Here is a 14,390-nt window from a genome sequence, read left to right on the forward strand (position 1 = left end):
CATTGCAAAACTTATTTAAAAATTCCTTTTCAATCAACCATCAGCGCCATTTTTAATGCATATTCTCAACTAAAAGAAAATTTTTTTTTACGGTTTATAATTCTAATAAACATTTTGTTAAAGGATAATTCTCGATTTTAATTCATTTTTTTGTAATAAATTCCCCCCCCCCCAAAAAAAAAAACTTTATTTTCGACAAACACGATTGCCTAGTCCCCTTAATTGAGTAAATTGCGACGTACGGTTCTACGACAGATTTATTATCTGCATGTATTTTAATTTGATACGTGAGTCGAGTCACTTGGGACACGTGGGAGGTCCCGAGTCCATCGCTCGACAGTGATAAGGAAATGATCCGCGAGTATTATCGCGGCAATGGAAGTACAAAGGTAGAGTTACGGGAGATTCTTCGTGCTTGGACGACCGCGAAAATATGAGCGCGCTTTATCGAGCGTGACAAATCGCCGATTCTTTTCGAGATATGGATCTTCGGAATCGCGTCCTATGATCTATGAATAACAAAATTGCTACGCGATAAGATGGATCCTGGTAAAATATACTCCTTTCTCTTATACGAATATATTATATTTATTACGCCGTAAGTGTTGTAAGGAGATAAAACATCGTGCGATGGACGATTTATTAATTTTTTTCAATGATAGCGTGCCTCGATAATTTTTCTTCTTTTTTTTGAACAATGATAAAAAATTCTCTTATTACATACGGGCATGCGTGGAACAATCTCAAAATATAATTATTTCTGTGAAATGTGTATTATAATATTATCACCTTATAAAGGACTTAATAATTAAAGATATTAAATATACGCGGAGAGAAAAGAATTCTCTTAAAAATATTTTGGTTAAAAATCGCGTAGGGTGAGATATGATAAATACTAACCCTCCAATAGCTTGTCGAATCTCTTTCTGATCGGTACCAGCGATCGTGTTTCGTCTCTTTCCTCGTGGTCTGCGTGGCCGCGATCTCCTTTTCACTGTCGTTTCCTGTGTCTCTGGTCCTGACAGCAAGGACTTCCTCCTCATCGACATTCTTGCGAAACCGCGTCCGCTCACATCTACCGCTACGATTTCCGCCGGGTATCTACGATGAAAGCGTACATTTCGGGATCACAATAGGAGAGGCTCATCAATCTGTCAGTGGTACACAACTGAATGGGTCGGCGAAAAAGACATATTAAGCTACATAAAAGTGAGATAGACTTTTGGCTTATACAGACTTGTTATATTTGTATGTAAACTATATAAGACTTCGTTTCTAATTTTGTGGAATTTCTTGAATAATTCAAGGAAACGGTGATTTTTTTATTCTCGAGTCTTTTTTGGCAATCTTTCAATTTTTACTTTAGTTTTATAGAGTCGCGTCGCGAGATCGTGAGATTTCTTAAGATTCAAAGGTAAATTTCTTCGTTTTATACGACGTCCATTAAATTTTAATAATTAAATAATATCTTAATAATATAATTAATATAATATAATTAATAATTTAATAATATTTTAATAATTTATAATATATAACTTTTCCCCTAAATTATATAATAAGAAAAAGATCTATAAAAAAAAAATTTAATACAGATATAGCAATGTGTAAAGTAATTGCTAACATTCATCATCCTTTTAAATTATCATCCTTGATTATAATTTCGATGGCGTAAAAACTTTTCTCTATTTTACACGGCGCTTTTCTCTCCTCTATCGGTGATCGAACGACGTGTATTGAGATAAATCGCTTACTTGAGCGCGATAGCTTGAACCTGTTCCTCGGGGCTTGGTAGCTTGTGATCGACGGCATCGTCGCTGGTTGTGTCGCCCAGAATCCTGGACGAACAGTCCGGCGGTACGGTGATGTCGCCGAGAGCCTCGGCGGATGTCCATCTTCGCAGATCTTCGATAGCAGCCGGCTGTAACAGCGTAATAACACGCGCCCTCAATAAAGTCACCGCCCTCTCTCTCTATCAGATACCTTCTTCTGCACGGTTTCTTAAGCCATTTCGTATAATTATCCGTTTACACCGTCTAATGTAACTATTTAAGCAGTTAAAAGTTAAGTTAAAAAGTTAATAACTTTTAACTTAATTATTTTACACGCGTTAACTTTTAACTTAAACTTTAGTTATTTTTTAATGCATTAACGTTAACCTATTAACTTTTTTTATACAAGTTAAAATAATCCCCCTGCTAACGTAATGTATTTCTTTGAAAAAAAATGGAACGTAGGTAGAAAATATATTTATAGATTTATTAGAGATTTATATAAATATATAAATATAAGATTCATAAAATATATATTTAACGACATATATCTATAAAATCATAAAAAATCAGGTAATTCACATTATAAAGAATAATTAAATAATTTCATCTCGCGAAAGAAAAGAAATATTCTATTACCATATATATTTCTTTCTTTCTTACAATTTATTTTCTATGAGATACTATAAAATACAACTCTTTTCTTTTATTATTTCAAAACTATATTACATACCCAGACAACACAAAACATCCTCAGGATCATCCTGAATATGTCCAGGATGGTTCAGGACATTTGTAGGATGTTTTAAGATATTATTATAAATATATTTATAAAAGTTTAATATGCATACATAATTATTTTTAGTTGTGTCGGCTATTTTATATAATTTAGAAATCTTAAGTATTATAATAAGTATTAATGTCCTATAAATGTCCACTGGATAACCCCTGGATGTCTGTAGGATATATCTGCCCTGTCTATTGTATTGGATGTCTTTTGGATTTCCAGAGGACATATATGTATATGTGCAATTAATTGTTAACGTTAATTTCGTTTAATATTAATAATTGAATTTGATGCGCACATTTTCATATATCCAAAATTATTATTTATTTAATATTTCATGAGAAATGTTACTGTTCGCAACATTCCAAAAACTTTACAAACAATAGTATTCAATCGCTAGTTCGTTTGTTTACCGCTATGCGACACGCGAACTCGTATTTGAGATTTGGTCATGAGAATTATATAAAGTTTGCAAAGAGCAACTGACAGGAAATTACAAATGTAATTGTTTTGTATCAGTTCAATTTCTGATGCAATCCCAACATAGGAAATTCAGATATTGGATTGTTTAGAAAATATTACACAACTCAAACCCGGGAGCCAAACCTATGGTAAGATATTCATGTACAGCACGGAAAGCCTCAAATATTAAAGAACGGTGAACTATTTTTAATAGATTTTTAATATTGGCAGTAAATAACAAAACTTAATTTTAGTTTATATTTAAATTTTAAAATTTGCTCCTTGAAACATACGAAAAATATCCCTAACATATCCTATAAAAATCCTTAGGATGTTCCACAGGATCTCCCTGGATTCTCCAGAGGTTAATATACGGCTATCATTTACTCTTTCTCAGGACATCCAGAGGAGATCTGAGGATTACAATGGGATATCCTGAGGATATCCTACATATATGTCCTGGATGCCCTTTGGACGTCCTAAGGACATCCTTGTGCTGTCTGGGTAGTTATCGTAAATAATATTTGAAGGATAATTAAATATATATTAATTATTAAATATATATTAAAAATATACAATATATAATAATAAATAATAATAAATATTTTTTTACGCCATCGTGTAAAAAAATTGCGCTGTTTTGTACGTATACACGATACAAATGATTTTCTTCCCTTCCTTTCTTCTCATAACAAGAGAGAAGAGTCGCCTCACGGGGATTCACCTCGCGGTGGAAACTCGACGCCGCGACCGGCAAAGGAGGAAGAAGATGCGGAGCGAGAGAGACGTTTTAACGCGCGTGGGTGTTAACTATTGTCGTGATGTCACCTCGCCGAGTCGGGCGGGTTTCACGCCCGGAATACGGAACGGATCGGATTCCGACCGTCTGCTAACTTTTCCACACGATGCACTCGCCCTTGTTCGCGACCGGTCCGTGAAAACGACCGCGTACCGCTATTGCGAGAGTCTTAATCTTGCGCATCTCCCGAGAGATAGAGAAGAAAGTGAGTCCAAAAGGAACGATATTAAAGCTATTTTTACATCATTCTAACTGTAAATCACAGAATAGATGAGGTCTCGACTCAAAAGCGCCAAATATTGATAATTATTTAAAGTGTGATTTAATAAGCGAATAAAAAAAAATTACTTGTCACTTTAAACGTATAATTCGCGTTACTTAAGATAACGGCTGTTTCAGTAAACATTAAAGAAGATTTATGTCTATTTACGTACAAGCTTTTGTGTCTTAAATGAATTTATCGAATTTATTTATCTCGAGAGTCATCTGTTATTTTGAATCTCTCTTCGAAAGGATAATATTTTTTTACTGTTTATTAAGTACAACATTATTGTCGTATCATAATTATATCGTAAATGATCGCCATTTGACGTGAACCGGTTTAATATCAGTTCAAGTTCAGGGAAAAAAAATAACCGCGACACGATTTAACGTCAAATTAGGGAGGGGGGGGGGGGCAGCGTTTCTTCGGGGCAAATTACTGAAACTGTTTTAAAGAAACGGGGTTCGACCGTAAAAACACTTCATTACACGGTGAAAGTTAATTACGTCAAATTAAGTAGGCAAGAAGGTCAGATTTAATGTCAGAGTTAATGTCTCTGGTCGGGTGTTATTAACTCTGTGACTGTGTGATCTCTTTGCGTTCGGTCACTCGATACCAGGCAAAGTGCCTTTTAACAACTCGATACTTAATTTCATTCGCATCTCGCGAAGTCAACGGGAACAATGTAATCGCGGCGATGAACCAAATATCGTTACGTAATTCATTAAGGGGGCATCATACCCGCTTGAACCTTCGAAAAATGAGTAGATTTTCTAGATTCTTTTGTAGCGCAACGATTTTCGCAAAAACTTTTTTCTTATCGATATTAATACAATATTAAAAATTTTCAATTTTTTTTTAATACTTGAAAAAAATTTTTCTTCTGAAGCTATGCAAATATTTGCAGAACTCCTTCAATTTTTGGATGGCTACATGATGTGCAAGAAAACATTCGTTTATCAGATCCGAAGTCAAAAATACAAGTTTCTTTTTATTGAACATATAATAGCTATGTTTTTTCAAAATTAAAAGAAAATAGAAAATGGCGACATATTGAAAAAAAGTTGCGTTTTAAAAAAATATTTAATATTTAATTTTTTTTTTAAATATTTGCAAAATTTCTAGAAAAAAATTTTTTCAAGCTGAAACTTTTTATTTAAGTAAGCTAATAATATTGTATTAATATTGTAAAAAAAAAAAAAAAAAGTTTTTTATGAAATCGTTGCAATGCAAAAAAAAAAAACCTAGAAAATGTACTAATTTTTCGAGAATTCAAACGAGTATGCTCCCTTAACGTATGAATGTGTTGCCTGTGTACGCTCTTTCCCAAGAAGATTTCACCGCACGCCAAAGTGGCAAGAAGTGATTAGATAATAACACGTGGCAATATTGTTACAAGATTCTAAAACATTATATCTTATTGCTCATAAAATTTGTATATTTTATACATTTCAAAGATACATAGGTTCGCTGATGCGTGACTAGATTCATATAATTTAATCTAAAAGATAAAATAAAAGATTCTAAAGATTTATATTTCCTCGAGTATCAAAGGATTAGCTGCGTACGTATTATGTGTGCATGTAATATAATTAACACACACACATATCCAGACGAACTATAATTTATAAAATCTTTATAATATTTTTCGAATAATAAAAAAATTAATTGCTATATTAGATGACATTGGAATTAAAAGAGAACAATTGTGATGATAATAAGACAGATAGACAGAGATAGGAATGTACTTACGACTCTGGATTCGATGTCGAGACTGTGATCCCGCCGCCTCTTTCCAAGGACGGGGGTGCAGAGGAACATATCCATCGAGCTGCCATCCCTCCTCAAAGAGTCCAAACTTCGGACAGCGACTATGGCAGCGAGCTCGTACAGTTCCCTCAGGGCTTTCGGCCTCGTGTTCGCCGTGAACAGCCCCGTTGATGGTTTATTCGTGACGTGAAAATGTTCAGTTCTCGCCGCGAAAGTGCAGATATCCGATTCCGCTGTAACGCAAAGAATACGAGGAGTTTAACTACCGCCTTGTCGCCAAACGAGTAGAATATCAATTTGATAGATCGTTACGTATAGTCACGTATTTATATAATTTCCATGTCTTATCTCTCCAAGAGAGTAATGAGAGGATCAATCTATTTTTTTTTCCTTTTTTTTTTTGGATTATTTCATCTCATTATAATTCGATAAATTATCCTTATGTTATTTTTTAATACATAATTATAATACATGAGAATATATTATAAATATTAAAATTATAGTTGAAAATATCTCTTTAATTTTATGTTCAAATTTTACACCTATATCAAATTCTATAAATAAAATATAAATAAAATATAAATATAAATAAGATAATAATATAAATTTTAAAAAATATATATTATATTGAAGACAATTCATGATTATATTTGTTTTAAATATTTGTGCAAGTATGTACAGTATTCAAAAAAAAAAAAGGGGGAAAAAGATGTATCGTGATAAATAATAATAAGAATAAAAAAAAAAATAATAATAATAGCGAGCAGGAAAAAGAATGTCTCGCGCGCCTCATATCAAATTTAAGAGGTGTTTCACGACGCGCGGTCTTTTTTCTTCTCTCGTTGCCGTCCCATAATGCGGCATTTTAGCTTCGTAATATACTTTTTGCCGGTCATGTGTGGCGGGTGATATCACGCCGCTGACATATCTTAACTGTAAACATGTTCCATTCACGGTTTCTTGCACCGCATCGCATGCAGGCGCACAGGCATGGAATCAGTAAAAAAAAAAAACTTAACTCATGCCACCCGCGCTTCGAGGGGCACGCTTGATTCGACGTTTCCGGTTGTTTTCAGAAACGGTTCCTTCCGTGACGAAGCCGGGGCCTTAATTTCCGACAATGAGGCCCTTCCTAGTGTTTTCAACTACATGTTTAACGACAATGATCCCGTAACAAATTATAAAATAACAATTTATTTGAAAAAAAAAAAAAAAAAAAAAAATTAAATTATAATGAATAATAAATCTTGAAATTGATTTTTTTAGTCTTTTCGGAACAAGATGGTAATTATTTACTATAACGGATCCAGCTCCAATGATGTTGACCTTGACATATGTTGTCAAGAACATAATCCTGAGTAATTTTTCCTTATAACTTAATCGGCGGTCTTTTATAATTTTTGATATATTTAAAGTTAACATAACTTGAATCAAATTTTAGTTTTATATCAGAAATAGATTTGGGTTAGGTTATATCTTCCCTAAATAGAGCGCCCTGTAGGGGGAGGGGGGAGTGGCGGAACTCACTGTGTCCATGCATATACTTTACAATGCGCAGCGACGTTCAGCCCAAAATTGTTGTATGGATGGGAAAGTGTACGCGTGAACGCAATGGGTTCCACCTCCCCCCGCCCCCCTGTACGGGAAGGCTCCACTTCCGGAAGATATAACCTAATCCAAGCCTATTTCTAAAAATTTAGTTTAGGTTATACAACGTAACCCACTCCAAATTTTAGTTTTAAATCAGAAATAGATTTGGGTTAGGTTATATCTTCCGGAAGTAAAGCCCCCCCTCCGTAGGAAGGGGGGGGGGAGCGGAACTCACTGTGTCCACGCATATACTTTACAACGTGAAGCGAGGTTCACCTCACGATTGTTGTCTGAATGGAAAAGTGTATGCAATAGGTTCCGCCCCCCTCTCCTCCATGGGGGCTTCACTTCCGAAAAATATAATCTAATCCAAATCTATTTCTAAAAATTTGGTTTAGGTTATACAACGTAACCCACTCCAAATTTTAGTTTTAAATCAGAAATAGATTTGGGTTAGGTTATATCTTCCGGAAATAAAGCCCCCCCCCCCCATAGGAAGGAGGTGGGGAGCGGAACTCAGTGTGTCCACACATATACAATACTTTACAACGCGAAGCGAGGTTCACGATTGTTGTCTGAATGGGAAAGTGTATACAGTAGGAGGTTCCACTTCCGGGAAACATAACCTAACCTAAACCTATTTCTGAAAATTTGATTTGAGTTACACAACGTCTTGATGCGGATGAATGAAACTGTATTTGTTAATAACTTTTTAATAAATAATGACCGCCGATTAAGTTATGAGGAAAAGTTACTCAGGATTATGTCTTTGACAACATATGTCAAGGTCAATGTCATTGGAGCTGGATCCGTTATAGTAAATAATTAGCCATAAACATGTGAAATATATGAATTAGGTAATGGATGAGTCATGGTAACGTCTGACTTGCGTTTTTATCGCTGGGGTGATTGTTGATCGTAGAACAATAAAATCCCGTAAACACCTTTATGCTCACCGACAATTAGTTTCGTTATATAGTGGGATCCTTAATTGCTGACTTTTTTTAGCTAGTTTTTTTTCGCCCGGCAATGTACACGGCCCTTTGACAATACATAAACGCACGTCTCTCTCGCCGTGCTATGAAATGCTTCCATTATCACGTATTTCTTGTGTTTTCGCCCATTGTTCGCGTTTTGTTTCGCACAATACTGTGAGAGGTTAATCATCATCGGTCCGACACGCGATAGGGTACGTACATCCCTTTAGAATTTCGTCCCGAGTCTCTCCGTGAATTCGCTGCGTTTATTATAACGCTAGATTCGCATGCTTGTTTTGCGCCCTGATGCTATGATAAAAAAGCTATTCCGCATAATTTAATATTAATATTACAGAGCCAAATAAAATTAACTTACAAATTAGAAGATTTTATAATTTTTTCTTATTGAAATATATTTATAGAGAAATCAAAAAAATTTTACGCACACGATACACACTATTTTTCAATTTATCAAAATTATTATAAATTTAGAAGCTAAAACTTTACAATCCTAATTTACTGAGATTGATAAATTAAAAAAAAAAAAAATGTTTAAATTTGGATCTATAAAAATGAAAAAACGACGATGGATTTAAATAAAAATTTTGATATATATTTTATGTTATCAATTCCTCGGCGTTCACGCTCCAAATGGCTTCTGGAATATTTCGGCATTAAGCTAACGGTTCATTACGCAGCAAGGTAGTAATATCGTACGACCGCTCCGGGCACATTTATGCCACAGTGTATAAACAGAGTGATGCGAGTACATGCGGCCCGCGAGCCAGCGGGAGAAAGACCCGCCTGTACTTCGCCGAGCCGCCGAGTCCGATTCGATACAATCGTCCGTGGAGTATTTCTTACTAACCGTCTGTAACCTCGGAAGCCGATGCACATAACTACACGGCGGGTACAACCTTCCGAACGGACGAGAGTGGAGAAGATCGACCTTCCATCGTGATGTTCTGCAATCTCATTGCGAGCGCGAATAATCGAGAAACTGAGACCGAAGTTTTATTCCAGCATTCGGATTTCTCTAAATTATTATCTTCGTGCAAATGTTTTTTTTTGTCATTTTTACAAATTGCGTTTTCAATCAATATCCAATTGTTAAAGCGTAATCGTTACTTTAAAATCAAGTAAAAATTGCATTTTTACTGTTTTTCATTTAAATTAATGCAAATTAATGAAAAAATGCTAACATGTTTATAAACTCCACAATATTTACAAGTAAAAAGTATCCCAATTACTCGTGCAAAAGGCCTAAGCAAATAGTGTATTTTGAAGTGCCGACTTTTCTCTTTAAATCGCTTTTTTAATGATCATTGTGCGATAATTTTTTCACTAGTTATGAACGCTCAAAGTCAATAGATTGATTTCACTTCAGTAGTGAAAAAAAAAATCATAGGACATTCATTAAAAATGCAAAAGATAAAACTTTGCTCTTTAAAATCTACTTAACGAAATTGTGCTACAATTTCTTTTTTCTTAGGCATTCTTTGACAAACTTTTGAAAAGTTCATTCAATCGACGAATGTCGCTCTTGCATAATATAATCGTGTAACATATAGAAATAATTGAAATCGACTAAAAGATTCTGAAACTAGAAACTTCAAGCTTCGTATCGCTTTTTTATTGATTTCAATCCGATTATATGCGACGAAGCTGCGGCCACTTGAAAATTGCCTTTTCTGTAGAAGGAAGAAAGCGGTCCTTTAATTTTTTTGTATAGTATATTTTAATAAGGCAAGATTATTAAATCTTACAATTCACATGTTTATTAATTTTTAATCAGTTCTGTAATATTAAAAGGCAAAGCTTTACGAGACAGGTCACAATTCTGTGTAATAGGATAAAAAAGGAGATTAAATAATTAATTCTTAATTTCTAGAAAACAGATTTTACTACAAACTGTGTGATGAATAGCTTACAAGAGATTGCAAAAGCTTAGAAGATAAAATATTAGGGAACGCTGTTTCGATCGTCTGAAAAAAAAACACACAGCGTTGCTAGATCGCTCGTTGATGGAGAATACGCTTGGATGAGTTTCCTAGCTCGAGATCTCGTCTCGATAGATTCACGGCGAGCGGCATTAAGCGCGTCACGGTTGTTATAGTAAAAGAGGGCTGGACTCGGGAGATTTTTTACAGACACCAGAAGAGAGCAAGTTACGAGTCAAGGCCGGCTTGCACAGGTTGCTCGGTCATGAGAATAGAAATATGAGCGGGATAGACCACTATGGCTACATGGTTCGTACGTAACAGTCGCATACTTGAGTAAGCACTGCCACGATCTCGCAATAATAGGCCTCGATCTAGTTGTAGTAGTTTCTTACAAATCAGCAGGATCCATCGTAACCGCGGCCGGCACGAGCTAATTACAATAGTAGTAACTTGGCAACGACGTATGGTGTCCGGGAGATAATGATTGAACCGCTTCAATGCCCTCAGCTTCAAGAACCGTGTGATAAAATTTGTCGGTAAGAAACGCGAGATTTTATTGAATATCCTCTGTCGCGAGTCTTATGGAAAGCGTTTCAAAGAGAATGTATTATTTTGTAGCATTTTCGAGTGAAGCAGGTTTGAAATCGTTCCGAGAGCGATTTAAACCCAATTTCGCATGAATATATGTTTCATCAAAAATGGGTTTTTAATTTGATTAATATAAAAAATACATTACTAATATACATAATATAAAGTGCATACCGTTTAACGCTATTTTGGATTTAAAGCACAAGATTCTTTGCCCTTTGATTAATCGATCAAACGACTTAAAATATTTCATTGATTAATCTAATAATCCAAGTATGTCTATCCAGACAGCACAAAACATCCTCAGGATCATCCTGAATATGTCCAGGACGGTTCAGGACATTTGTAGGATGTTTTAAGATATTATTATAAATATATTTATAAAAATTTAATATGCATACATAATTATTTTTAGTTGTGTCGACTATTTAATATAATTTAGAAATCTTAAGTATTATAATAAGTATTAATGTCCTATAAATGTCCACTGGATAACCCCTGGATGTCTGTAGGATATATCTGCCCTGTCTATTATATTGGATGTCTTTTGGATTTCCAGAGGACATATACATGTGCAATTAATTGTTAACATTAATTTCGTTTAATATTAATAATTGAATTTGATGCGCACATTTTCATATATCCAAAATTATTATTTATTTAATATTACATGAGAAATGTTACTGTTCGCAACATTCCAAAAACTTTACAAACAATAGTATTCAACCGCTAGTTCGTTTGTTTACCGCTATGCGACACGCGAACTCGTATTTGAGATTTGGTCATGAGAATTATATAAAGCTTGCAAAGAGCAACTGACAGGAAATTACAAATGTAATTATTTTCTATCAGTTGAATTTCTGATGCAATCCCAACATAGGGAATTCAGATATTGGATTGTTTAGAAAATATTACACAACTCAAACCCGGGAGCCAAACCTAAAATATTCATGTACAGCACGAAAGCCTCAAATATTAAAGAACGGTGAACTATTTTTAATATTAGATTTTTAATATTGGCAGTAAATAACAAAACATAATTTTAATTTATATTTAAATTTTAAAATTTGCTCCTTGAAACATACGAAAAATATCCCTAACATATCCTATAAAAATCCTTAAGATGTTCCACAGGATCTCCCTGGATTCTCCAGAGGTTAATATACGGCTATCATTTACTCTTCCTCAGGACATCCAGAGGAAATCTGAGGATTACAATGGGATATCCTGAGGATATCTTACATGTATATCCTGGATGTCCTTTGGACGTCCTAAGGACATCCTTGTGCTGTCTGGGTAGTAACCTAAGACGGAATTTATGACATCATTAATCGCTCCCAGAGAGCGATTAAACTTGCTTCACTCGGAAACGCTCTTAGATTATTGGATTCGATTATTTGTGAAATTTGCCAAACGATTGTTTATTTAATTATTATTGTACGGATTTATACAATTTCAAATAAATTTCGACTTTATATCCACGAATAAATAAATGACAGCGAAGAAGAGGGAGGAGAAGAAGAAGATGGCCAAGAGGAAAAGGACGAGAGGGAGAGAGCAGGCAGCAGATCCCGATGGTGAAGAGCCGGTCGATCCGTGGGAGGTCCGCTGTAGCCGATGAGCCTCGGTTGTGCAAAGTGCCCCGAAGGGCCGCTCGCGCGGCCCTTCAGAGGGACCGACAGACGGCTCACTGGTTGCTCCAGCCTCCTCGCCAGGCAACGGTTCAAACCAAGATATCAAGAAAACGCGTATTTCATGCTTGTCCCTCTTTCCCTCTTCACGCTACACTCTGTCTCCTTCTCTAGAGCGACTAAACTACGAGCTACGATTATTTTTATCGAACGTCCAGGATTAATTCTAAGCTTTCTAGATCCTAGCCGACGTTGTCCGTATTATAAACAAACGTATTGGGGTTCGTCTTGAGTAAAATTCAGAACAACTTGAGTTTTTTAATCATTATCGATCGGGACGAGTTGTTTCGTTTCGAGAAGATAAATTAGGATAACGTATAGTATATCTCATTATTAATCGTCCTCGGAACAATTGGATCGAGTTATCTCTTTCTCATGATCTTGCTAATCTGACGAAGCGAGAGTCTCGCAATAATGTCGCGACTTGAGATCTATGTGATAAACTCTCTATAATTTGATTAGAGATTTCGCATGCGCAGGGTGCATTCTTTTGCAAATTCGGATCATGGAGAATGCGAATAACGCGATGCGTGCGTTGATCTGTGTCGATGATAAATCGACGTAGATGGTATCTCGGATCTCAAAGGTGGGTATATAAGGTGGAATACCGTGACGCGTACGCAATGATGTATTACGCGATGATCTTAACGAGAGTAACGTAATTGTTACATAGGGAGACCGAGAGAGAGAGAGAGAGAGAGAGAGAGAAATTCGCATACAATAATAATTAAGAATGTAACCGTTGTAAAGGATTACTTATAATTATGTTAACCCAAACGTCCCTTCTCCCGTCGTCATGTTCCGCTAATTGTATACGTCGACAAGCGTGTATGGTGCAATGCAAACGAGTCCGACAATCGTCAGACGCGATTCTATCTGGGTCTGTAATTACGACACGTTCCGGGATGTCTTAAGGTACCCGCGTAAAGTATTAGGGAGATCGTCCGCGATCGATCTTCTCGACAAAAACCCGGAATCTCCGGGGAACAAACCTGTGCAGAAGGGAAAGAGATACCAGCAGGTCGCCACGTAACGCTTGTATTCGAATACCGACCTGGGCCTGTTTCTCTCTCTCTCTCTCTCTCTCTCTCTCTCTCTTCTCTTCCCTCTACTCAACGTCGTGCCCGGCGGGGCCTCTGATGGATGGCGTAAGCACGCATCAAACATCACGCATCCAGTCCGAGGTTTCGCGGCCGGGTAAACATAGACCCGCGGCAAATTCGGGACCCCGTGTAATCGCGAGCAAAACAAGTTCGCGTCTGGGGCCCGCCGGATACGCATTTTGGTATCCGAGCCCCCCCCCCCCCGCCTTTTGTATGCCACATTCGTCGAAAGAGAAAGAAAGAAAGAAAGAAAGAAGACGAGACAACTGAGAGGAGAAAGAGGGGAGATTGCTTTTACAAAAATAATATTTATTTGGAAAATAAATACGCTTGTTTGTGGAAATTATATCCCTCTATGATTTATCTAATGTAATAGATAGGTAAAAGATATGGATATGTCACGTGTTCATAAAAAATATCCGGTTCGTATCATATTTATACCTGATGCTGGTTTGGATATGTAGAAGTTTTGTCAACGAAAATGCATGTCACTCTTGCAGTCTCTTTATAAAATGTAAATTTTTATTTCTTACGCGCTACGAAATTCACGATTTCATTAATCAATACGATGAATTAGAAAAATTACAAAAACGTGAATTTGCTGATAATAGATAAAAAAGTTTATTAATTCTTTAATAAAACACAATAA

The 14,390-nt window shown here is 35.7% G+C and overlaps 1 protein-coding gene across 1 annotated transcript in view; it reads right to left on the reverse strand.

The window, feature by feature from the left end:
- The window catches only part of Gukh (NHS actin remodeling regulator GUK-holder), a 111,199-nt gene that overhangs the window by 20,577 nt on the left and 76,232 nt on the right, over nucleotides 1-14,390 (reverse strand). The window contains exons 2-4 of the mRNA XM_070295665.1: nucleotides 5,832-6,082; nucleotides 1,752-1,918; nucleotides 901-1,101 (exon numbers count right to left, since the gene is read on the reverse strand). Of these exons, the coding sequence (XP_070151766.1) occupies nucleotides 901-1,101; nucleotides 1,752-1,918; nucleotides 5,832-6,082 (619 nt within the window). The remainder of the gene's footprint in view (nucleotides 1-900; nucleotides 1,102-1,751; nucleotides 1,919-5,831; nucleotides 6,083-14,390) is intronic.

Source organism: Polyergus mexicanus, unplaced genomic scaffold (assembly GCF_030449975.1).
Source record: "Polyergus mexicanus isolate NDT 795.1 unplaced genomic scaffold, iyPolMexi1.0 SCAF_5, whole genome shotgun sequence".
In the NCBI taxonomy this organism is placed as follows: Eukaryota; Metazoa; Arthropoda; class Insecta; order Hymenoptera; family Formicidae; genus Polyergus; species Polyergus mexicanus.